The sequence below is a fragment of the Branchiostoma belcheri genome, unplaced genomic scaffold (genome assembly GCF_001625305.1).
Source record: "Branchiostoma belcheri isolate BF01 breed outbred unplaced genomic scaffold, Haploidv18h27 scaffold6, whole genome shotgun sequence".
NCBI lineage: Eukaryota > Metazoa > Chordata > Leptocardii > Amphioxiformes > Branchiostomatidae > Branchiostoma > Branchiostoma belcheri.
In genome coordinates, this window is record NW_017804242.1 from 1883947 (window position 1) to 1911046 (window position 27100).

The 27100-nt window shown below is 40.3% G+C and overlaps 1 protein-coding gene across 1 annotated transcript; it reads right to left on the reverse strand.

Moving 5' to 3' along the window:
- Positions 1-480: 480 nt before the first annotated feature.
- LOC109482355 (trichohyalin-like) lies at positions 481-26710 on the reverse strand. The gene is made up of 35 exons (XM_019785042.1): positions 26403-26710; positions 24030-24085; positions 23642-23702; positions 23192-23393; positions 22318-22424; positions 21011-21126; positions 20559-20606; positions 19344-19424; positions 18986-19082; positions 18216-18403; positions 17283-17393; positions 16823-16987; positions 16471-16593; positions 15592-15732; positions 14013-14176; positions 12791-12957; positions 11559-11782; positions 10699-10866; positions 10126-10272; positions 9619-9753; positions 8984-9049; positions 8755-8841; positions 7841-7951; positions 7517-7646; positions 6799-6964; positions 6278-6359; positions 5602-5730; positions 5161-5259; positions 3981-4081; positions 3588-3662; positions 3198-3344; positions 2491-2595; positions 1905-2007; positions 1330-1463; positions 481-717 (listed from the first exon to the last, which is right to left on the reverse strand). The coding sequence occupies exons 4-35, from the start codon at positions 23317-23319 to the stop codon at positions 570-572; spliced, it is 3993 nt and encodes a 1330-aa protein (XP_019640601.1). The 5' UTR covers positions 23320-23393; positions 23642-23702; positions 24030-24085; positions 26403-26710; the 3' UTR covers positions 481-569.
- Positions 26711-27100: the final 390 nt, after the last annotated feature.

A 27100-nucleotide genomic window follows, 5' to 3' on the forward strand; every position in this document is an offset into this window, starting at 1 on the left:
GAGACTTTTGGCAAGGACACGTCAGGTTACTTTAACTCATGATCCACTGCTCACCGAGTTATCTGTTCTATCTGCATATTAATGTGATGTCACATGTTGAAGCTGTGGATTGCTCAATTCTTTGACAAAGACTGTTTTCGGTCAAAAAATCTGTGTAAGTCCAATGACAGTACAACTTTGCTAGAATGGTTTCACTAACACACTGGCTAATGTCCCGATGTTTGCAAAGAACTCTGGCAAGGATCGAATTAATCCAGCTTGGCAAGACACAAAAAGTCTGCATCTCAAATAAAAAGTGTACAATGCCAAGACTCAGCCAGGACAATTCTCAATAAGGACACGTCTTGCCACTTCCACCGAAGCAAATCACCCTTTCTTCCTCCATACACCACCTCTTAGGAGGAAGCTCCACGCTGAAAGCTTCTTTCCAAGAACAACATCACTTTGGAATAAGCTACCTCAACAAACATCTGTCCTTACTGGCTGTTCTGTAACCCAAAACATTTTAAGTGGCTCCCATGAGCCTTGTTTTGTGGTGACCGATGAATAAAAATAAAAGGACGGAGTTGCTATCCAAAGTTGCCAGTTGATGGGGACATGTAGTCCTTGGACGGTGGTGTCTGGAAGTTTCTGGATTCTGCCATCTTCAGCGACTTTTCTATCCTGGAGTTGATCTCCTGAACAAAGTTGTCAGGATTCATGTATCTTTGGTGGTATCTGCAAAATAAGGTGTTGATATTATTTCCATTGGCAATTTCCACACCACCAATCAGACTCGCCAACCAGGTTCTACAGTGGTGCCCAGAAGGACGGAGAAGGAGGGGGCGCCCAAGGATGAACTGGCGACAGACAGTGGAGAGGGACCTTCAGGCAGTCAGCATGAGCTGGAAGGAAGCCTTGTGGCTGGCTGCTGACAGAGGAAGCTGGGCTACTTTGACTGCCTCATGCGTCACGAGAGGCGGGAGCCCCTAAGTCTAAGTAAGTCAATTCCACACACGCTCACCTGACATGCACGCTACTGGAAAGGGTCGCAGTGATTCAGACGGGCAGTTAAGCCATGGTCCACTGCTCATTGCGCTTGTCAAAAAGGGGAAATTTCCCCTGTACAATGTTGTGTACATAGCGTCTTTCTTCTGTGTCATGACCAGTGGGAGATTAACACTTTAGTGAGCTAAAACTAGTAAATACTGTACTTGGTGTCTGTCTTCTCTGTCATAGCCAGTCGGAGATGAGAGCTAACTTCCCTTGTATAGAGGCTACTCAAGTAAGCAGTGGCCAATAGATTTAGATGGAAACTTGCTGCTGTAAGGACCTAATGTCTAAACTGACCTGTCGCTGTTCCTCTGCATGATGAGGATCCTGTTCCTGAGCCTGTGCACCTCGTCCTCCAACTCACGGATACGCACGTGCTGACCCGTGCTCAGCGCCGTCAGACGACCGATCTCACGGTAAAGCTCGTTGATCTGCCGACAAGAAGTACCAGTAGTTACATGTGCGGCAATTTTGTAACCAATCTTTAGAAAAATCGACAAACCAGAAGCATCTTGTAGTTCTGCCAATTTGATTTTGTAATAAAACTGATTTATTGGTGCCCCTTAGTAATAGTCTTTGACTAGTTGACACCCTAAGGCTAGCTTCTTTGTAAGCCGAAATAAATAAATAGATATATAAAACTGATTTATTGTTGTGAAGTGGAGTGAGGAAAGGGAAAAGGAAAAGGGGTAGACCCAACACCATGTATAGATGATGGACAAACTATGATGGACAACCTGGCATCCATGAGGCTATTCTGGCAAACAGCAAAGATGTGAGCTTCCAGGATAGACTCAGATGGATAGAAAAGTCATGGCCGTAAGTCTTACCAGGGATGAAGAGGATACAAGTAAGTAAGTGGGGTGATTTACCAAGTTTTTGTCAGGAGAATTCTTGCCGGGTGACTTCCTCAGGGTGGTCTGCATGTCCAGCTGCCTTTGTTTGATCTCCATCAACATCTGCCTCATTTCAACACTGTCAGTGGAAAGGAATCTTGTTAGGATGAAGCCATCTTTATGCTATCATATAAAAATTCAAGTAATCTGCAAGCAGTCAGGATCTACATGTAGCTCATTATTCCAAAAGGTTTTACATGTATAATGTGACAAAAGGGAAAAATATATTAAATTTTTTCAAGCACAAGATTGAATTTCTAGATTACATTACATGCAACTGTGGTCATCAACAGACAATCAGTTTGTCAAAATTGAACTAGGCCACCCAGGTGTCTGAAGATTAAATAAAAAAAATAAAAATAAAACAGACACCTGCTAATGCTGCAATGACTATCTTTACAAAATTAACTACTGATGAAGTGTCATCAAAACTTCAGAGGTACCTTAACCTTCTCCCTGCTGTCTAACACTGTAACCAACACAGAACTGGTCGACAAACAGTTACATTGTACTTCAGTGTGCTAAAAATTTATAAGAGTGCAAAAGGCCAACATTTCCCCACCTTGTTGTTCCATCCAGCGCTCTTCTGTGCTCGTCTATCTCCTCCTCCTCCTTCTTAGCCAGCATTGTCCTGAGGCGGGAAATTTCTCCCTCCAACTCCTGGTTCCTGATCAAAAGGAAAATATATGTTTAAAACAAAGAATCCACCAAGTCTAGAAACTAAAACATATACTTAAGGACAGGTAACTTTGCTGCTGGCGACTCCAGAACCATGGTCCTTGGGGTCGTGTGGGGTCGTGTGGTGTAGTGGAAGAGTGCACGACTCGGAACCTACAAACATGTAGGGGTCCCGAGTTCGAGTCCTGACATGCCATTGATCTTGTGCCCTTGGAAAAGGCACTTTACACGACTTTCCTCACTTTGCTCAGGTGAAAATGAGTATTGTTCTGTCATGTATTTGACCCCTGTGTTGGTGACGGCATTAATATAAGTTGAAAAAAAAACTTGAGTGTGCCGTCACCACGTCTGGTGATTACATATTGGAATTAAAAAAAACAAAAAACAAGGTTGGCACTGGGTTGGGAGCAGATTGGAATCCATCCTATTCTAGCTCTAGTGGTCAGCCATGTGTGATGAGCCTAACTCCCAACTATGGTCTGGAGAAGGTTGGAAGGCCATGATTGGCTATGTGTGACAGACTATCAACCATTGTCTAGAGAAGGCTGGGAGATAGTGAGCTATGTCTAAAAGGGGCTTGACTCTACTTACTTAGCCATGAACAAGTCCTGTAGCCCGTTGTTAGAACTCTCCTGGGCTTCCCTCAGCCGAGTGTTCAGCAGGTCCAGTTTACTCTCCATGGAGGCAACCTCCTCCTTAAACCGGTTGTTATCCACTGTTTTCTCTGCCAGATGCTCCCTGCAAGTTAAAAAGGATCTTATATTCATCCCAATACCATTTTACATGAGAAAGATGCACAATGTAGAACACAGTGACATGTGACTGCAGACTTACATCTAAATTATCCTGATTCTAAATTCTATCCTGTTGTGTTTGACAAGTTTAGTGGTAGATGAAAGATCCAACTTTTTCTGTAATGTGTGGGGTCTGTGATGTTAAGAGGAAAATATTTCATTTTCTTTTGAGTGCATGTAACCTTACCTAACCATCTCCAGTTCCACAGACAGGGAATGTGCATCCTTCTGTAACTTGTCTCTCTCCTTTTCTAGACTCTCACTGGAGGAAAAAACAGCCAGAACAGTTGCAGTCAGGACAACATCGCAATGAAAAAGGACAATTTCGCTGTCCTTCTCTTCTTAGGAAAATGTGTTCAGTATGTCAGAAACTTGCATTGAAAACATTTTCTAGTCAATAGCAATCAGTTAACACAAATATATGGACCTGAGCTTTAAAATTCCTCCTACTAAAGACTATACCTTACCTTATACCTTGCTGAGAATCAGCCTGATGCTTACAGTTACATCTGCTTGGATGGAGATTGCAACAACCCTGTTCCCCTTAAATCTATCAATTTTACAACAGAAAACAACATACACTTGATACTGGAGGGTGATGGAGGACTTCTCTGTCTTCTGTAGTCTCTGCATCTGTTTCTTCTGGTCAGAAATCTGCAGTCTGGCAACTTTCAGTTCCTCCTGGACAGAAAACAACAACAAATTGAATATGTCACCTGGAAATTGCTCTGTAGCTCTGTCAAACACTGATTGACCAAAAACATCGCCTCCTCGTGAAATAGTAGCTCTTTCATTGAATGCATGACCGGGAATGTCTGTCAGTTGTCACACACTCACTCACTCACTATCCTGGTTTAGATTTTACTGCTGCCGGTTTCCCTGTCCCAGGGGTGGGCAGCAGTCGGCTGTTCTGCACACCTCGTCTCCAGCTGGCTCTGTCCTGTGGGTCTGTGCTGGACAGACCACACTCCTTTATATCCTTCCGAATGCACTCTAACCAAGTTTTTCTCGGCCTGCCACGGCCTCTGTTGCCTGGCAACTGCAAGTCCGCGATGGTATTGATGCAGCCACATGCTCTTTTAATGTGCCCGTACCATCGGAGGCGGCGTGATCTCAGTACTGAGGAGATGTCTTCCACACCTAACTTGGCAAGCAGGTCAGCTGAGGGGGTCTTGTCCTGGGCCTTGACACCACAGATCCACCTAATCATGGACCTGTCGTTTCGGCGCAGACGCTGAAGTGCCGATGCAGTAGGTGCCCATGTCTCACTCCCGTGGAGCAAGGCCGATCGTACACATGTGCTGAACACCTTGCCACGGGTTTTGAGGGTTCATATATTAGTAATTCTGGCAACCCTAACCTTTACTGCCTGTCATTCTGGCAACTCTAACCTTTACTTCTTGTCACTCTGGCAACTTTAACCTTTACTTCCTGTCACTCTGAAGTGAATGTGACTATCATATGGAAAATAAATCATGCAGAAACACTAGCAAAGATGCACAGTACCTCCTGTTTCACAGAGGTTATAAGCACAGTTAAAGATGCCCTTTGGTGTACCGCTTAACTTCAAGCATCAAAAATCATGAGTCTCAGATCTATTCCAAACAACTCGTCCACAAGATCTATATTGCTTAATCTTGAGATGTTTTGACTTAATCTTCAGATGCTTTAAACAATCTCAAGATACTATGAGACAATCTCATTGACAAGATGACGCTAACTATAATAACAGTATAATAAATTAGTGTTTGAAGCCTGACCTCGAGGTTGCTGCAGTACAGTCCCTTCTCAGTCTTCTGTTCCCGGATCTCCTGCTGGAGTTCCTCATTCCTCTGTTCAGACAACCTCCGAGCAGACGACTACATATGCAGGACAGAACAACAGCTGTTACAACCAGAAATCAGAATGTTTGACTAAAATCCATGAAATTGATTTCTAGACCTACCTGTGGAAGTAGCTTTTTAATTGCTATAAATCTTGAAATGTTTGCAATGATTTCATTTTTGCAGTGAACTCTCTACAGAGAAATGATGACACCAACAATACCTTTCCATTGCATTACGAAAACTGCATCACAGGTTCTGAAGTGAATTTTGAATTCCATGAACTTAAAACAGCATGAAAGACTTCCTGCCTATTGAAAAATCCCACTGCTAAGTAAAAAATTGATTTCAGGGCTCCAAATCCTTTTTTCTGCATACCTCCTCCTGCAGCTGTGCCTTGAGTGCCATGTTGATCTGTTCTTGTGCCTTCAGGTCTTGTCTCAGCTTCTCCCGAGCCTGGTTAGCCTTTTCCAGGCCGTCTTCTATAGCCTTGATGCTGGACTGGGTCTAAAAATAGATATATATACTCAGCTGTGTAACAATTGTTTGAAAATAGAAGTTTAGAGGGTAAAAAAATAGATGTATATTTTTATATATTGTACAACTGTGTCATACAATGTAACTGTTTGAGTATGAAGTTGATGCTAGACTGTGTCTAGGTTAGAAAGAATAGATGTATACACATGAACAACTGTGTAGTATATAGTAGAGGGGATTCATTCCTCAAGCTAACGACATCTTGCACACGCAGTCGTCCCTCAGTAAGACATCTGGAGCCGCATAGTTCCCATTTACAACTTTTATTCAGCCTGTCACACATTGTGGCTCCAGATGTCTTACTGAGGGACGACTGCGTGTGCAAGATGTCGGTAGCTTGAGGAATGAATCCCCTCTACTATATAATACATGAACAACTGTGTAACAACTGTTTGAGTATGAAGTTACATGTACCTCCTTCATAGGATTCTTAGCTTACAAGCACATTAGGGTATTTGCAAACACATTGAGCTTGATCAGATAAATATTTTATATTTTAGTACTTCACACAACCCACCTTTTCCTCTGTACTCCTGGTGAAATGGTCCAGGTGAAGCTCCTTCTCTCTGATTGTCGCCTCAAGTACGTTAATCTTGTTCCTGCAAATTGAACAATACATTGTACTTAAATTATTATCAATATTGTTCAGATCCCCTTTAGTACTTCTATTTGGCTTCATATGCCTTACTGAGGGAGGACTGCAGTGTGATAGATGTTGGTTAGCTGAGGAATGAATCTAGACTATAGTTTATATCATAATTGATACAAAGTTATAATTAAGACTGACTGTACAGAGGCCAAATGACACAAGTTCATTAAGTTCTCACTTTTATATCTTAAAGTTTCCACATGGCAAAACCAGTTGTGACATGCTGAATAAAAGTTTTAAATAGGAACTATGCGGCTCCAGATGTCTTACTGAGGGACAACTGCAGTGTGATACATGTCGGTTGGCTGAGAAATGAATCTACCCCGGTACTCTACTTTAAACTAAGTATATATCATCAGAATTCAAACAAAGTTGAACTTGAGACTGACTTGGCGTTCTGCAGATCCTCCTGCAGGTTTCTCTTGTCCCTCTCCAGCTGCTGCTTGGTCCTCATGAGCTCAGCCTGGATGTTCTCCACAGTGGAGCTGCTGTGCTGCTGTAACATGGCTTCCCTCTCCTGGGACTCTGCCAGGGACCTGCTCGCATCTCTCACCTCTGGAAGGTACAAAAGGTTAAGGTCAACACTGGGCTTGAAATACCACATTCATGTGCTAACCCGCACTGGTCCATGTACTGCATTTAAATGTATGTGTCAATGTATATGTAGTTGTATGTGGATTTTTATTTCCAGGGACTCTGCCAAGGACCTGATCGCATTTCTCACCTCTGTATGGTACACATGTAAAAAGGGGCAATTACAGTTGTGTCATCGTCACTAGCTTTAAACAACGTTTAGAGTTAGATGTGCAAAGGTTATAGATGTAAAAAGTTGTTTGCTGTAGTATAGCCAGCTGTTGCCGCGCCACGTGCATACAAAGCTGGAGTGGTACGCCAAAAGGCAGCTATACTGGCTATACAGATACAGATAATAAAGAATGTAGTCCCATAGCTTTCTTTGGCCATAGGTGCAGTGGGTTGTTGATCCACTGGGTCCAGGGCACGGTAATTGGGAAAGAGGAGCCCAACCCTCTCCTTCTCCATTTACCTTCCTAACCAAAGTCAGGTACTACATTAGACATTTGTTGCTAATGTTAGGCTTATACGTACCATTCTGCAATGACTTCTTGTCCTCCTTCAGTCTGTCTGCCTCCTTCTGTCCTTCCCTCAACTCCTTCTGCAGCCTTCTCTTTTCATCGGTCAGTTCATTTAGCTGGCCTTCCAGCTTGTTGCACTTATCCTAAAATTGAAAGCAATACACGTGTATCTCAGACTATATTGATAACAATTTACCTACTAGATTACATGAACTTACAACAGCTTTGGGTTACTTATACCAATTTTTTTTTATAATCAACTCCAGTCTTTGTCAGGGAATGTTCATGACAAGATATGTTTGACAGAGCCTTTTAAGATTTCTTCTCTACTTCTTACCTTCAGACTTGTTGCTGACTGTCTCTCGTTCTCCTCCATCTGTTCAATACGACTCTTTGTGGCCTGAAGCTGGTTTTCTAACAGCAGCTGCTGCTTTTCCTTGTTGTGCAGCTGAAGAAAGAATAAAACAGCCAAACTCAGATGATCAAGACCCAACAGTATCTCTGTTATATAAACTAGGTTTCGAGCGTGATTACTTGTCACTGGCATGATTTGCTATAAGATATGTGATGACCCCTTTGGACCCCATTTTCACTAGAGACTGCGACCACTGTTTGACCAAATAGTTTAAGAGGCATAGAAAACAATGAACAGTATTTAAAACTGCCTAAGGTATGTGTAATCAATGATGATGCTATGATACTGTAAATAACAGAGATCACCAGGTACCTATTAAAAAACAGAAAAACTTTACCAGACATTAGTTAAACAAAAACATGAGTCTAGCAAGCTTTTGCCATAGTATGCTCTGTGACAGCAGGACTGGCATTTGTGGTTATTTGTGATAACCAAGGCAGGTGATTCTAATAATATGCTTAATAACTTGTGTCGACAATGCGTTGTGCCTAGTGCCTACACCTGTCTCACCTTTCTCATTGTCCATGGAACCTGACACAACAATGTCAGCAAGGGATAGGGCAGATGGGGACAGGGTTAGGTAATACTACATATATGTAGTCATACTTAATGATGATGGTCTCAAATGGTTTAATGTACTATTTGAGCAAGATAGTATTAACATGAAAGGGAGTAAGAAATGGCCTTACTGGTGAGTGTAATAGTTTTTACTGTAATTATCATATTTGATATTGGTTATTGACTTCAATATAAAAGATTGTTCTAACAGGTGATGCAGGTTACAATTTTAAACTTCTAAAACACAAAAAATTTTGGAGAAGGTAACTTCTGCATACCTCATCTTCGAGTCTGGAGATGGTTTTGTCTTTTTCCTCTGCCATTCCTCGGAATTTGTCCACATCTTTCTTGGTTGCTGAAAACATCTAGGGAGAGCAAGCAAAACAAGAGACATACAAATTTTAAGATCTTTGATCATGACAATTTCTAACATAAAGTACAAATTTTTTAGCAAAAGCTTAACAACATATAAAAAAGCAACAACCAAAAACTTCACAATACATGTACCTTCTCCTTCTCTGTTGCCCTGTTTTCAGATTCTTCCAATTCTTCTTTCAGTAGTCTTGAAGTTTCCTGAAGACAATTAAAAAATGGGATCAACTAAATACCCCAGAATAATCCAGCAACAGAAAGTCAGACTTAAGACACAGACACACACGGACATACCACACACAACCATGCACTCCACCGTTCACACAGGTGGAAACACCAATTCCCATATGATTACACCACAAGTGGTGAAAAGATTTTTGTTCCAACATCATGAAAAATTCATACACATTGTTCCCTCATCCCACAAGTATTGTTGGACATGGCTGAGCTTTTATACTGTAATAGATAGCATTTGACGGGTAAATGTAGTAAATATTGTATGCTGGTACAGGTTTAGCATTTAGCATGAATACAGTAAACCATGATTTAATAGCATAATTCTAGTACACATGGATGGCCTCTAGAGGAAAACCATGTGCTGTTTGATTTATAGCTGAAAAGGCTTTCTTCAAAGCAGCTGAAAATTTTTGTCAGAAAGTCTTTTTCTTGCTTTGAATAATAAGTACATTGTTTAGCAGCAAATCATATTCAAAATTATAAGAAAGTCTTTTTTGACAAAATCTTTCTGTCTCAAATGCTCTCTGACTTACCTCCAGCTCTGCTTCCTTTAGTTCAATAGTGTTGAGGAGTTTGTAGTTGTCCTGCAGAAGTTTGGCGTTCTGTTCTTCAAAGTCTCCGGTTCTGGCTTCAGCATCAAGCTGGTACTTCTGCTGCAGCTCAGCAAGCTACAGGTAGAAAAAGACATGGAATACATTATATGTAAATCATAGATGCCATCATTACATATGACTATGATGTGAGGCTGAAAGATATAAGTTTGTATTATCTAGAAAACCTGCAAAATACAACATACATGTTTTTCTACTTCTGATTCTACTAGAAATCACAATAGTGGTTTTATTTTTGCAGTTAACTTTCCACTGCAAATTTAATTCCCAATGCATTTCTACAGCTGTACGTTAGCTGTATCTGCATGTACTGTAGAATCGTTTTAACAGCAAACTCACAACAAAACCTCCTTTTACCTCAAAATTAAGTCCTTGTGAAAATAAGTAAATTCACAGTAATTCATTCAGTAAACCATCTGTGAGCTGTACCTGTCCCATGAGCCTCTGGCTGAGGTCCTGTTCAGACAGCAGGTCTCTCCTATCCCTCTGTAGCTGGTCCTCCAGGGCTCGGTACTGGGCCAGCAGAGATTCCATCTTCCTGTCCCGCGCACCAATCTCCTCCAGCAAACCTGCTTTCTGTACAGGAACACAACATGTACATGTACATGTAGGTATAGAGCAGTGCATGTAAAATTTAGGTACAGGTACACAGGTTTAGGTACAGACTTGGTACAGGGCCAGCAGAGATTCCATCTTCCTGTCCCGCGCACCAATCTACAGCAAACCTGCTTTCTGTACGCCAACACAACAAACATGTAGTTATAGAGCAGTGCATGTAAAATTTAGGTACAGGCCCGGTATTATATTGAATATAATGGCATGAAGTTGAAAAGACCAAAATATTATCCATTTTTACTTGTCATTCTCTTCAAGCAAAATTCATCTCTTTTTATAACCTTGGCCAGTTTGTTCCTGGCTTGCTCAACTTCTAAACTGAGCCAAAAAGTCACAGAGCTGTCAGTGTCATTGGCTAGTAAATGAAAGATGTTCCTGTCATCCTACCTGTGAGTCCAGTTGCTCCAGATCAGACAGTAGAGAGTCAACCCTGGCCCTGAGGGAGTCAGCCTCCTTGGCAGACACCTCCAGCTTCTGGGCCATGTCAGTCCTCTCCTGGCACGACTCCTGGTACTCGTTATCCAGCTCCTTCAGCTGGGACTTCAGTCTCTCCAGCTGGAGAAACAATTAATAATAATACAATTACAAAACAGGTTTTGATTGCGCAACAATCGTACAGTGTACAAAGTATGGCATCTACTAACTTAAGCAAGTACATGTCAACTACATTTTCATAAGGCTAATCTAATACAAAAGTGGGTGGCTAGTACGAGATAGGTATCAACAAAAATAAAACAATTAGCTGGGACTTCAGTTTCTCCAACTGGGAAAACAATTACAGTCTTCTTACAGTGGATTCTCTGTTTACAAATAAACAGGTCCATATCTCAAACAATACCTGATTGAGCAAATATCAAAAGCATAATTATATATTGCATAACATACACTGTAAAAAATGAACATACACTGTATAGAACTAAAATGAATTTAGATAAGTATCATGGAAACTGATAATACTAATAGTTTTAGGGTCTAGAGAATAGAGACAGATAAAGACGAAGTCACAAAGATTTTGTTTTAAAAGCCTACATGTACATATTGTGTAAATTACAATCACACATACATGTATAACCTAAATAGGTCATGGGGACAGCTGTATTTTCAGACAGCCTATGTTTGCTTAGGGTTAGAGTTACTGAAACAAAGGAGTACCAAATGCTATCATTTACATGTATATTTAAAATCTCTCTTATACAGTGTAAGTTATATCTATTTCACAAAAACGACCAAAAAGAAGTGTAACCGACCTCTATCCTGACAGAGTCGGTTGCCTTCAGGTCCTCCATGGTTTTCTTCCACTCGTTCTCCACCTTCTGTCGCCCGTCCTCGGCGGTCTGGATCAGCGCCTCCTGCGTGGTGAGCTTGGCGCGGAGCCGGCTGATCTCCGACTGCTGCTGAGACTTCTCGTGCAGGACGTGGAGCTTCTCCTGCTCCTTCACGCCAAGCTGGGCCTCAGACTTCTCCAGGTTTTCTGAAAGTTTCAGATGAAAAAGAGAGAAAGTTTAGCTCTTTGAAGAGCTATAGTTCTTCCACTGGTTGTCACAGAGAAGACAGATGCTATGTACTGTAAGTTACTGTTAGAGACTTCTCGTGCAGGACATGGAGCTTCTCCTGCTCCTTCACGCCAAGCTGGGCCTCAGACTTCTCTAGGTTTTGTGTAAGGTTGAAGTGGAGACAAGTTTGGAAAAGTGATCTCCATCCAGGTTTAGCTCACTGAAGAGCCATTGGTCTGATCATGCCACACATGCCACTACACCACACAACCCCTGCCATTCTTCCACTGGTTGTGACAGAGAGAAGACACAAACTATGTACTGTGAGTTACTGTATTAATTATTTATTTTATCTAGCTCTTTTTGACAAGGACGATGAATGGTGGACCATAGTTAATGTCATATCCTAAGGACTGCAACCTTTCCAGTAGCATTGAATACAGGTTACTGACAACAGTGACAACTTCCAACTTGGTGCTGAACACCATCCACACACAAACATGCCTGTCCTTGGTGCTGAATACTATCCACACATTGACAAACATGCCCTTCCTTTCTGCTGCACACCATCCACAAACAGGCAAACATACATGTCCTTGGTGCTGAATGCCATCCAATTCACTTAAAACAACAGAATACCCCCACATCCATTTGTACCTCTAAGTTTGTCGATCTGTGAGTCAGCTTCCTGTAGCCTGGCCAGAAGTTTTCTGTGAACATGCCTGTCCTTGGTGCTGAATGCCATCCAAATCACTTAAAACAACAGATTCCCCATACAACATGACCACACGTGTTTGTACCTCTAAGTTTGTTGATCTGTGAGTCTGCCTCGTGTAGCCTGGCCAGGATTTTCCTGTGAACACGCCTGTCCTTGGTGCTGAACACCATCCACACATACATACACATACCTGTCCTTGGTGCTGAATGCCATCCAATGCACTTAAAACAACAGATTCCCCATACAACATTACCCCATGTTTTTGTACCTCTAAGTTTGTTGATCTGTGAGTCGGCCTCGTGTAGCCTGGCCAGGAGTTTCCTGTTCTCGCCGCTCTGCAGCCCGGCGGCAGTGCGGGAGTTGGTCAGCTCGTCTTCCAGAGACTTCACCTTCTTGTGAGACTCCTCGTTCTCCTTAAGGAGAGTGGCTACTTTTCTGGAAGGTTTACACGAAGAAATAGCCTGATTAGAATTAAATCACACTTCAAGCAGCCCTTCCAATGGTCAGCCCCAAGGATGACAGAGTGGCGTCATTCAGATTATTAAAGAGCACACCTGAGAGGCATAGAAACAGCAAAATACTTTGTACGGACCGCGATGCACGCTCTGCCACCAGACCATACAGAAGCTTGATAGGCAACAGGTCTGAGTCTGGAACACACTCTAATCCTGATGCTTTATGCATATATGCTAACATGGACCAATTATTGTCTGCTGCCATGGTGTTGACTGGTTATGACTGAATTCCAGAGTGACTGAGAGTCCTGAGCTCTTATTGGACTGGTTTCCATAGTGACAGAGAATCCTGAGCTTCTATTGGACTGCTTTTCACAGTGGTAAAAAAACCTGAGCTCCTCTTGGTATTTTCTAAATCAGTCTTCTGGCTTACATGTTTAATGACCACAAGCTTTCAAGTAGGGGCTAAGTCAAATCTACATTTATATCATCTTTTTATTGTGTTTGACTGGATTCAATCAATCTTCTGTTGGTGGCAAAAAAGGTATTTCTGTATCTGGTACAACATACTTTGCATAGTACTTGAGACTGATAAGACAATCCTTATATGATAAAACAACATTGTTATTAATAGTAACTTAAACAGTTCAAGTGTCACTGACGAAAGGTAGTGGATTCTACCTGAAACGTCTGACCATTTCCAAAATCATATCCAGTTGCTAGAATAACTGTTTTTAGGCATGTCTTATTACCTGGATGTCTAACCTTCAACGACTTATAGAGTTCAAGCTTTAAAACAACATCAAACCCAAGGCACGGACAAACAGACTGTATAACTCGTTCCTCCACTGCACAATTAGACTGTACAATAGCCAAATGCAGACCTAGTGTTCAAGTGTTCCATGTCCCACTATTGTATGTAATTGTCTTGTGCGTCTCTTGTCCTTATGTAAAGTCCACACAATTCAGGAGTACTACATACCCCTGCTATGTTGACTGTTCTTAATAAAACTAAAATTGAAAATAAATACTCACTCTGAGAATGTCTTCTGCAGTTCTTTGGTCTCATTGAACACCTTGTTCTCGAACTCCTCCCTGAGTTCGTCCAGCTGCGCCTCTAGCTCGTCCTTCTGGTACTGCAGCTCCTCGATCTGCGACCGCAGGCTCTCCTCGATCTCTTCTCGCTCGGATTCTGTAGCCTGGGGAACGAAGGGCGACAATTTATACATTCTATTTAGGCCACACCAATTTAATTTCCTGGTTAATGGATTTTTCTAGAAAAATGATGGACGGGCGAAAAAAAAATAAAAACAGGCCTAGGCATCCTATTATGCCCCAAAATGGTACGATAGGAGCCATGAAGTCAACACACCAGGCTGGTTCAAAATTTGAACAATGAATTTTGAACTTTTAATGATACCACTGCATTGAAAGATGGAATAACTGTAACAACTAGGAAGAAAAGGACTGTTTTCTTTCAACTGTTCAGGGCAAAATATGAGCATTTGGATTTTTGATTCTGAATTCTTTTTTTTTTGCAAATCAGAAAAAAATGTAGCAGGCAAATCTGTTAACCAAGAAATTAAATTGGTGTGGCCTTACTGAATTTCTAAACAGCTGAGTAGTCCTATTTAACTCTGTCAAGTTGTCTTTCAAGTGGGCCCATTCTAAACAACTCCACTAGACTTTATGATCAACTACAATGTAATTACTGTCTAAACCAATATGCCTTGCTAATCAGTTTATGATGATCTTGCTTTAATTTCCACCATTTTTCACATACACCTTTCCACCAAAAAATTGGAGTGCAGGATCTAGTTTAACACCAATGCTGTCTAATGTCTAAAAGGTCAGAAAAATTGTCATAATGCAGTGCATGGGAGGAAAGGATACTTCTGCATACAAATTGACCTGGTGCATGGTAAGTGCAACAGTCTATGTCTGTGCTTGTGATATCTTTAAAAAACATATGTCATAATAGACCTCATAGTTCAGAATATTTAACATTTCTACACTACCCAGAAAAGGTGCAAACCTTGTTGGCTGAAATATGAAAATTTTCACTGTTATAATTTGATGAAGCCCTTAGTGCCCTTTACCATGCATGTTAGGTGCACCACATGGTTGAGATTTTGGTACCTGTGAATCGTTATCATGAGCTTTTCTTGGAGACCCCTACAAAAAAGTGTCACATAATTTCAGTACCTGCCCAACAACTACATGTATTGTTATTATCTAAAGGTCAGTTGTATAAAATTATGTTTTCGGAAAAAAATATTAAAGCATGTTGTTCCAAAGTAATTCAAAATTGACTTTTAGTTACTGAGTAATTATGATCATTCAAAGACATATACCAATTGGTTTGACAATTGTAGTTCAACCTTAATTTACAACCAAGAACTTAATATCATTATACATTTGTAGTATGCATAGCTAAACTTTGTTACTGATATGTAACTAAGACATATCTTTTCAGACTTGAAGTACAGTTTAGAATGGTGAAATCACATGTATTACAATTATAATGAGCAAACTAGCAAGCATGTACTGTACTGATGAATTTGTATCTTATTTAACTTGAATGTGATTTACAATTTGAAGTTTTTTATCTCACCTCTGAACCTGCGAAACCAGAGCTTCTTGACGATGAGCGCTGCCGTTCCAGTCTGTCCTCCAGATGTCTGACTGTGGACTGGAGGGACTTGGTCTTCTCTCTCTCTATGGTCAGGAGACGGGTCAACTCTGACTGCTTCGTCTGGGATATACACAAGGGGCATAAATGATGACTTCATATAAAAAATACAAGCAAAAACTAGAGAAGCAATATTTGCAAAGCAAATGCATAATGTTTACCTTCAGACATGATCTGCCCTGTTAATATTTACTCAAACACATACATGTACTATGAGTATATGGTGACAGGAGTAGAGTAGACCATGAAATTGCAACATTAGGTAACCCAACACCAGTCACAATGGTGACAGACATCAACAAATCATGTCATTGGCCAGGTCAGAGGTTAGTGTTTGGAACAGAAGAGGAGGAAGAAACTGAGTAAAAACAATATGTTTTCCTTCGGTGAACATAACGAGACTATCAGACTGCTTTGTGATCCTTCCAGATAGAAAAAGGCACTGTCGATGTACATGATTGTATTTGTATAGCAAGTATAACCTCCCTTTGGCGTACTAACACACCAGCTTTGCAGGCACACGGCGCGGCGGCAGCTTGATATATTACACCTAAGGACATAGTACAATGTATACCTAGCCTTGAACATCTACATGTAACTCTGAGCACTGTTTAAAGCTACACAAATGTATCTAGTGATGATGCCTTTGCTGTTTTAGATCTGTAAGTTTGTGAATAGCATAACTTGAATAGACCGTTATGATATTTGCCGTGTGGGCTGTTGTCCATTGTATCTCAATATTTGTGTCCACTGTGATGACTATAAGTTGTTTGAGAGGGACTGGTTAAGACTGGTACATACCTGTAGCTGCATGACTTGACTGATGAGCTCTTCTCTAGTTTTGGCCAGTTCCTCGGAATGTTCAGTTCTCGCCAACTCCAGGTTTTCCTCAGCGACTTTGGCTCTACCCTCTAATGTCTTAATCTGGAAAGAAGTAAACATGCAATCACAATGAAGTTGACTTAATGCAATACCATTATAAAAATGAGAGTAAAGGTTCCATCAGGATAGATAATTGATAAACTGTCATTATAACAACATTGCAGCCAACTAATACAAGATAATACAAAATAATACCAACTTTGACATAGTTTAACAGTATGCCTAATGTAATCATTATTTCAAGTGTGAAAAAGTATTGTTTCTGACTTACTCTTTGCTCTGCAACACTTTTGCTGTTTTCTAAGTCTCTTTCGAGCTGGGTCTTCTGTTCTCTAGCTTTGGCAAACTTTTCGTGCATCTGTGCACTCTTCTTGTTGTTCTCTTCCACTACTTTTTCTTGCTCTGCTAGGAGTTGGTGAGTTCTTCTGATCTCATCCTGTAACAGAGGGGAGAGTTTGAGCTTCCAGAGGTAATCATAGCACCAAATGCATACTACCAAGTACATAAAACGTACTAATGTAACAATTAATAGTTATATAGTAGTGCACTTTACATGACCAGAATGACAGCTATTTTGCAAGTACACTGTGTGTATGACATTTGATCATGTTAGGCAGAAGATTGTATCATGGCAGTCAAGTTCTTAGTTGGTTTTTAAATCTTTAATTTAATGTCCCCAATACATAAGGCCTAATACATGTATAATCTCTTGTAGACAAAAGTAATCTCACCTGCATGTTTCTGAGTTCAGACTGATGCCTCTCTCGACCGGTCCGATCGGACTCCCTTGCCAGAGCACTTGTAGTTTTAGCCACTCTCAGCTGTTTCTCTAGAGATGCATTCTGCAATGTGGTAACAACAAAAATTATTACTATTAGTTCATGCATGTATATGTAATAAGATATAGTGCTACATCTTAGCCATTCACATAGAGGCAAGCATGCCTATCCTTGGTGCTGTACACAATCCTCAAAACTGTGTACATGCCTGTCCCTGGTGCTGAACACCATCCACACATAGGAAAACATGCCTGTCCTTGGTGCTGAACACCATTCACACACAGGCAAACACGCCTGTCCTTGGTGCTGAACACCACCCACACATGGGCAACTATATCTGTCCTTATTGCTAAACACGTTCAACATGTCTATCCTTGGTGCTGATGTGCCATCTACATACAGGTATCAACCTATCCATGACTTTTAAAAACCTGATACATTTTTCGCATTTGAACAATTCTGCAACAATTCAGCTAAACTGTGCAACTTAATGTTTAAATGCTATCATGTTTCAAGCATTGACATATCCTTTACAATTAAACATTATGCAAAAAATGACCCGTGCGTAGCGTGCGTAGTCCAGTGGTTAGCAATCCTGCCTCTGGACTAAAAGGTTGGGAGTTCGAATCCCGGCTGATGTCGCTCACCCGACATGCACGCTACTGTTTAGGGTCGCAGTCCTTCGGATGGGACGTTAAGCCATGGTCCACTGTTCATTGTGCTTGTTGAAAAGAGCTAGGGGAATTTCCCCGGTACAATGAACCTGTAAATACTGTACATAACGTCTGTCTTCTTTGTCACGACCAGTGGAAGATTAGCTCTTCAATGAGCTGAACTGGTTCGAGATCACTATCACTACCCGATTTCAATGCCACGCTAGCCTACCTCGACTTTCAGTGCGTCCAGCTCTCCCTCCAGGATCCTGGCCCTCTGTGCTGCATCCTTCTTCTCCCGCTCGACGTCTGCCAGTGCCTTGCTCTGGAAGCGCCCCAGCTCGGTGCCGTGCTCCTTCTGCAGTCTGTCCTGCTGGGTCAGCAGCTGGGACACTCTGTTCTGAAGGTCCTGGATGTTCTCTACAAGATAGATATGCAGGGTTTGAAATTTGTTTTGGGGAATAGGTGCACTAGAATCAACGTGACACATTATGTAGAACAATCCACTTAGACAAACTGTATAAAGGTAGAAGAAAGAAGTATACAGTCATCTCATGTCTACCAGTAATGACCACACAATAGAAAAACTTTGTGAATTTATCTCCAGTTGCTTTAAAAAGAGAGAAGAAATCTTCAAGGCCTAGATTAGATAGAAGGTATTCTCTAGTAGTTGTTAAGACTTTTACGTTATTCTTTTATCCTTGTACCCCATGGGCATGAACATGCAAATAAAGATTTGATGTATTAAATGTTTGGATATACAACATATTAAGATAAAGTAGAAAGTTTGCAAAACCTAATTACAAACATGTCTTGTAGCATGAATCTGAAATTACACAGCTAAGTACAAAATTTTGAATTAGTCATACAACAAAGGTTAATTATTTTTCTGTCACCTAAATGTCAACAATGCATAGTATACTAGTGTATGATATTACCTTTGCATATGTACTCCTATACAAATATCTAGGTGTAAAGATACACAAAGGTCAAAATACTTACTGCCATATTGTTTTTCTCTTTCCAGTAACATTTCTCTCTCAAACCGCATGTTGGAGAGCTCTGCCTTTTCTTTTCGAAGCTCGCTCTCCAATCTCTCCTGCAGGACAACAATTATATCAGTCATCAGGCAATGTATGTAATATGACAGACTTAACCAGGTAAAAATGTACTTCCTGGGAAAAAATAAATAAAACATAATGTTACAGTAAAAAGTAAAAAAACAAACTATACAAGTGTAACATTTAATATCAATTATTATGTTAAGTAAATACAATGTGACAGAAAAATTTTGAAGTATGTCTACTACATGGAGGGGAGGGCAAAACAGGTCTTTTAACACCTTTAGAAGTTGGCTTACCTTTTCTATTCTCAGGGCACGAGATCCCTGTGGACTCTTCTTGGAGAAGGAAACAGAAAGTTCCTTGACACTGCCAGTAATCTGGAATAAGGAATGGGATTCCATGATAAAATAAACATTCTTCAAAAATTTCCTACTTAAAAAGAACCCCACTACATTAAATAAGAAACCACTACTATTGTAGAGTGCATGTACATTCTGATCATTCTGCTCACACCATGCTTACAAACATATACTAGTACTATCTATGTAGTAAGCAGCACAAGCAAAGCAATCACATTCAAAGAACAGGATACAAATGTCTACATGAACATTACATGTACCAACAGCCAAAAACAACCATTAGATCTTGTCCATTTACATTCATTATTAATGTGTAGCAGTATGGGTGCATGCTTGCGGAGATAGGGGAAAGGAGTTAAGGTAAAAGCAGGGATTGTTGTCTACTGCTAGCGATTAGCAGTTGTTGTTATACTTACACGTATTAGCAGTGGATTCTATCGCACTACTTTTGTTCATGAAAGAAAGCTAACTAAGTCAGATGTAAGAAATAAATAAATCAGGAGTTACATGTTTTCTCCTGCGGGTACCAAAAACCCAGTTGTGCTGACGCATCGAGAGAGGAGGAAGAAGAAGTTAGAGATCAAACAAATCACATGTAAGTTATAGTACAGTTAAACCTGGCTGAACAACCACCTCCATTTTTTCTTCAGTCCCTCGAGTGGTTGTAGAGACCAGGCTTGACTGTATAATGTTGTCATCAATCATAATGAAAGAGAAATAGAAAATAAACACCGAGTCAAGAAGAGAGACAGTTAGAAATGTGTTGTTGAGATCTTATTTGTTATCAGTGGATGTACTTCGAGTTGTGTAACATTTGGCATTAAATTAACTAAATCTACAGTGAAAAGATCATCAATTAATACATACATCATAATATATTTGTCATATTTTAGTCATATTGTGAGGTCAAATGTATTTAGTACTAGTCCTAATGAGTAATGTCACAAATATTTTCTGGCACACCAATCTATAAAATAATTACAGTAGGGTGGAATCTTTGTATTTTCTATAAGTGTTTATCAACTTAGTTATTAGGCAAAATTGACTTGTGGTAAAGAAAGCTCAATTCAGCTTTGTGCTGTACTAGTACTTAATATGATCTACATGAATATTCCAGACTGAGGGGAGTTACTAATACTATGTGTAACCTACCTCTCCACGGGGGGTTGAAGCTGCACTTCTTGGAACAGAATCATCTCCCTGTCAAAAGAGATTTTACATCGTGTTTCTGTCAAGATACAAAATGTGAACAAATAACTGACAGACATTAGATGATAATGTACCGGGTCAAGAATATGCAGTAATACAGTACCAGTAAATATATGTCCTTTACAACCCTACACAAGTATTTACGTGCACTGGTCCAGACAGTCAAAAATTGGGTGAAAATCTCCAACTTTGCAAACACAAAAGTGCAGATGAACCCTCACAGTATTTTGAGCCCCGTTGTAATTGATTTATACAGTCAGTGTACCAAGGACCTCTATTTCACGAGTCTCTTTGTCTGTGTCTCTCTGAAAAAAATAACACACAATAGTTTGCAACAATTCACTGTCTGCTATTAGCGTCAGTTTTTATCATGATACAGTGAAAGAACCACGCACCTCTCTCCCGCTCTCCTCGTCCGTGTCTCTCCTGATCTGAGGAATCCGCCCTGACGATGGTCTGGAGCCGTAAAGCGGCGGTGTTCCCGCACGGAGCGAACGCAGCGACGCCGGGCCTGCACGTGGAAATAACATGTTAAAACCGGCAACCAAAACTAACATACAGCAGTCTAAATATCACCCATTGTCTGTCTGAAGTTTATATATGAAAATTGCTTGACAATGTCAATCTACAACCTCCTTAGCAGGCTCTATGACTAAGGCTTTTAGGGGGCTCACAGTGTACAGTGTACTTTACAGAGCCCAGGCCCACAATAAATTGAGAACTTAACTAATATATCATCAGAAAAAAAAAACATACAGGTATAATACCCCTCTCATAAAAAGCCTAGTAGAGACTACTAAAGTGGCTATCAATCTATTTCATGGACACCGACACCAGAATGTTGCTTGGTTAAGGAAAGTGCCTGTTGACAGAGTCATTTTACTGTATTTATGACATTGTTCAAATGAGAGACTGGTTGAGAAATGATGGTTAAGGCAGTATTGTTCAATTATTTGTGTGTATTGTTCAGTGTATATTTAGAATAGAGAATGACAAAGATCACCATTATATTGTGTCACATACTGTTCTACTGTGTGTCTAACATTGAAGACACCAACATACGCTGTTTGTGACAGGTTATCCTGTTATGCCATATGGTTTATTAATTATTTCCAAGTGACATATGTTATTGGTATAGACTGTTGCTAAATGAAGTTTTAGACACCCAAGTAAGTACAACTTAGAAAGCACAAAACCTGCAATAGACCATCTCCTCTGAGAGAAATATGCTATGAGGAAATACACATGCCAAAAATGTCAGTTAAAAAAATCATTACATTAAATTCAGTAGTTATATCATTCTCTATTTTCTTATTTGACAATGTAACGTTTGTCTTATCCCTCAAAATGCAATACCAGTAACCAGTACATAATACAAGTCATGTACTATATTGACTGTAACTTCCAAATTCCATCTGCAATTCCCTCTATTTCATGAGTACACAGTTTTCACCCTTCTGTCCTGTATCGACATCATCTACTGAGAGAGAAGTTCAACCAAAATACAACACCTACAACAGTACTGTTTGGTGAGATGAAAGTAATCAAGCAAATGGATAAATTCTGAGGCACAAATTAAAAGAATTCATCCAATTGCTTCATTTCCTTTGTATTAAATAATGTTTGATCTGAATGTCTTGTCTCATTGACACAACAAACTGTATCAGATACAAAAGTGCAGTGTATGTTTTAAGATACGTACCATCTTTGTCACTCAGAGCCAAACTTCTCTCTGCCTCCTCATAGTCAGATATTCCTGAGTGGTATCTGTGTTCATCTCCATCCGGTAGTGTGGGGGTTTTCGCTCTCCTGTTAACATAGAACAGCATAATGCTTTAGCTGAGCTAAAGTAAACTTTAAAGTTCACAATACTGAAAGTGTAAGATCAATCAATTATAATTGTATTGACTCTGAATAGGTGATGTAATGCAACATCTTAATATAAATGTACTATGATTGGGCATGAACAATGTTTTGGTTTCCTCTCAATACCGGGATAGTCTATAGAAAAGGTCTACATATTGCTCAGTTGATGTATGAAAAGTCAATCTATTTACATTATGAACATAAGTTGGTACTGGTATTGTGTACACAATGTATACTGTCACACATACCCGGATGTACACAGAACCTGACACACATTGTTCTGCTCTGCTAATTTAACATTGGCGTAACGTTTGTTACTTCTACTTCAACAAATATACAACCAGGGCTCGAAATTGACAGTGTCCCGATGGCCACCGACCACCAAAATTTAGGCTGGGACAACTGAAAAGTCACTTTGGGACATTTTTGGGGCAATAGAAAAATCATCGACATCAGAATGTCAGCCGTAGCGTCCCAGCTTTTGGCTCGGAAAAGCCCCCCAAATTTCTCGTCTAGATGGTGCGCCTGGGCGTCAGAACGTAAGCAAAATAAAGTTGACTTCAACTTGTTGTCAATATACATACTTCCCGAAAACAGGTTCGGACAGTTCAACCTCACTTCGGGACAATTGAAATTTATTTTCGGGACAGTTCTGGGACAATAGGAAGAAATGTTAATTTTGAGGCCTGATACAACATCACAACACTTACTCAATCTTCTTCTGTACTTTCTTGAGGCGTTTCCCTGCGGCCTGAGCGAGGACGGCGCGGATGATTCCCCCGGACGGACTGGAGCGGTCGCTGAACGACGCGGGGCTCTGTCTCCCCCTCCCCTCCATCGCGGCAGGCCGACCTGTGGCGATGCTCGCACGACGTTTTATACGGGCGTTCCGCAGATCATTGCCGTCTGTGGCTGGAAAAGGGGAGAATATGTTTAGCGAAGGTTCGACAGTGAGTCACAAATTTGGATAAGATTAAGACAATTTTTGTGTTGGAAATTAAAATTCAAATTCTGCTTCACAACCGATGAATACATTAGCCTGGGTGCCATCCGATTTGTGACAGATTTTTTGGGGGTTGCCGTTACAAATCGGATGGCACCCAGGCCATAAATACACAACACGAAGAAACTGAAAAAGAATCAAGATAACTCAGACTCACCAAGTAAATTGTTGAAGAGATCTTCATAAGGATGACCCTGGAACGATCTTCGTCTGCGCTCCTGTAATAATTTTTATATCAAGATCACACTGAAACTGTGTCGTAAAAATTTCAATACTTACAGCAGAAAGAAAGGCTACCAGCAGTAATTAATTTGAGCAATATTTTACCAAAGGCAGACTTGCTTGTATGCCTGGCAAGCTAAAGACTGTTTCTTGTTTAGCTTTCTTTCAGTGCTTTGACAGTCGCACCTCTGATTACAAAGAAAAATCTATGAAATAACAATATTTAGTACTAGACACCAATCAGAAGTGAAATCACAACTTTTGTGACCAACACAACAGATTAGTTTTTTTTGGTATAATTAGCAATGATTATTAAGGCTCACCTTTCTGTGGAATTTTACACTCTTTGACTGTCTAACTGCTCTGGAATCCCTGGATACTGCACAAAACAACAAGAATGCAAATCAAGCAGACTGATCACACTAGATATCAGAATGAAATCTTACAGCATTACAAAATTTGTTGCATGAACTTAGCAGTAATTCTTTATTTGCAAACTCAATACTGACCACAATTGCTACCCAAAGACACTACATCATAAAGATGTTAAATTTTTAAAATGTCAACTAGTAGTCTACACTAGTAGTAGTACCTATAATAATAATAAGTATAAATTTTCTACCCTTAAACTTCCAAAGGCAAGAATAATCGTTAGCATTCCGAGTTTTACATGGTAAAGCCTGAGACTTTGACTGCTGACAACTTGACATGTACATTTTGTTGACAGAACAATGTGTCTGTTTGCAAAGGGTGTGTACCGTAGTATTTACTTGACGTAATCAGTGCTTAACTTTACGGATTGGTATATCTATATCCGTTTATACCATATATGAATACCCTATAGCAGCTGCTTAAACTTATCTGTAATGTACTAAATACAGAGCTGCAAATACCACCTGTGTATGCAGGTTAGTACTGGTTTAGGTAAAATTGGACCTGTGCAGGTATGTTTGACAAGCCCAATACTGTACCAGGTGTATTGATTATTTGTGTGACAGTGTTGAGGGAAGTGTTTGTTTTGAATTCACTGCAGTGTAAACATGCTGTGTTACATGCTCATAAAAAACTTTGTCATTTTTTTATAGGTAATTCATGTACAGACTGTACAGTTGTAATGAATTAGGACTGATAACAACACACGGTGAGAAGATTTGATAGTCTGCCATTTTATCAAGCCTCTACAAAGCTTCTACAAAGAAATACCAACCAAACAAACAACAACAAACCATTCCACATGCACCACCAGGTGACAATAACTTCTGAATAGAAAATAACCCACGGCTACCAACAATGGAAAACTTCTTCAGTCAGTCCTTCAAATGCGCAAAACCGGAACAATTACTTGACACCAACACAAGGAATCTGATCCCAAACAATGTGGCAGCGTGAAAAACAACATTATCCCTATTGCCTACTTGTAAGACTACCTTTTTTTTATCCTGACTGAACAGCATTTCTAGACAAACTGAAATCCATGCAAGTTTCCAACAAAATTATGACATACACTACAGACAATACAGTTGATTTCGTATTTTAGGTAGTAAATGGTTGTATAACTTAATTGAGCAACGTAACTGTCTTTGAAAATCTTGTTTAGATTATTAGGTGTTGAAGAAATTTATGTTGTAATCATATTGAGCTTGGACTAAAAAAAAATTGGCACAAACAGTTGACAACAGTTTTTAGAAAATTAAGTTTTCCTAATGATCCTATGGATTTGAAACAGACAGCAATAAAATGTAACCTAGATTCATTCACTAAAAATTGACCTAGATAACATGATTTGGGTCGAGTTAACGTTTTACTTTTTAAAATCTTTTACCGTCTGCAAAGTTGCATGAATGCTAATTTTAAAATCTTATGTTGAATACAACAATTATCATGTCGTTGTTTAGAGCAAGGTTGGCTTTCTGTGCATAATGTCCTGAAGGCTATTTTCGGTAACTGGCAAGAAATCTGGTTTGCATGATTCTATCACGATATCCATGATCAAATTACTCTTCCCGAGCATAGTTCTCACTAGGCTGTTTGAGCGTAGGGGCCCCCTACGCTGTGATTTTGACCCCCTACGCTGTGATTTAGCCCCCTACACTGTGTTTAAACCGGCGTAGGGATGGTTTTTGGGGGCAGAAGCTTCATTAATCTTTAAAAAAATGAAAATATAACTTAAGAATGAAGCTATAACAGAGGGAAAACAAAATCTGTCCCCCAATAAACAATAAATAGTGTCTTCAGTGGTTAATATGAGTTACAAAATTTTGGGGGGAGAATATCAGGCCCATGTTTTGGAGACTCGGTGCGTGACTCGCGCCGCAGAAAGTTGCCCTTCTATACCTGACCCCTACGCTGTGAAAAAATCCTGGTGAGAACCCTGCCGAGTTAACAGTTAAAAAAAGTATCACTACCACAAATAACCTTACATGTACATGATTGCACAAAGATTAACTAGAAACAAGATAAGGCACTATATATGCAGAATCTCTCTTTACCTCAAATCTAATTCCGCGGCTTTCCGTTGCCTTGTCAACGTTGGACTGCCGAAACGACGCGACCAAAAAATGATCGCCCCCCTCCCACTTTTCTGTCGTCTAACCAGTTTTGCAGCAAACCGACCTTTGTGAAAGCGAATTTTCGGCGCTAGCGGGGGGAAAACAGTTTGGGTTTGATCTCACATAAGTCATGATTTTGTCTCTTACCTGAACTGTAGACTTGTACCTCTCTTTGTGCCTTTTCCTTCAGTGATCTTACGGCGCTCCGTGCTGTCTTGGTGAGCTGTGATCGTTGCTCGGTTGTTGCCTGCAAGAATTTTCACGTTTAGACAAAATTCGGAGCACACAGGGAGTCATTGTAGTCGCCCAGAGTTCTCCCAAACCTCCCAGACACGCGAGGCCCGCAGTAATCCGTCGCAAATCCGCAAAATTCGGTTGGCATCTCGAGCTACTGTGTTTGACCCGCTAACTGACGCTAGCGTCTGGGATGGTACATAGTAAACTCGAGCCTAGGGTTCAAAGTTCACCCGGAATTATTTACTGCCAATGAACTGTGCAATGGGGCGGGATGAATGAAAAGCTCGGGCTTGTGACAAATTCTTGATCCTCAAACAAAATTTTCAAGCGATAACGTGAAATGATTCCTTTAGCATTACTTTCAGTAAATCCTGGAGCAAATCGCTAATTCATAAAGTTACCAGGTAATATAAACGTCATGTTATTTCTTTTCATAGTCGTGAAACAATATAACAATGGCAGTGGCGCTATTGAAAAGGATGTTATGTTGTAAAGTGAACAGTACGGAAGGACTGAATAAAAGTAAAGGGCTTTTCATTGTGTCGGAACTAGCGTTGTATAGTGACTAAGTCTATTGGAATTCGTTTAGTCTTGCTGGCATTGTAACG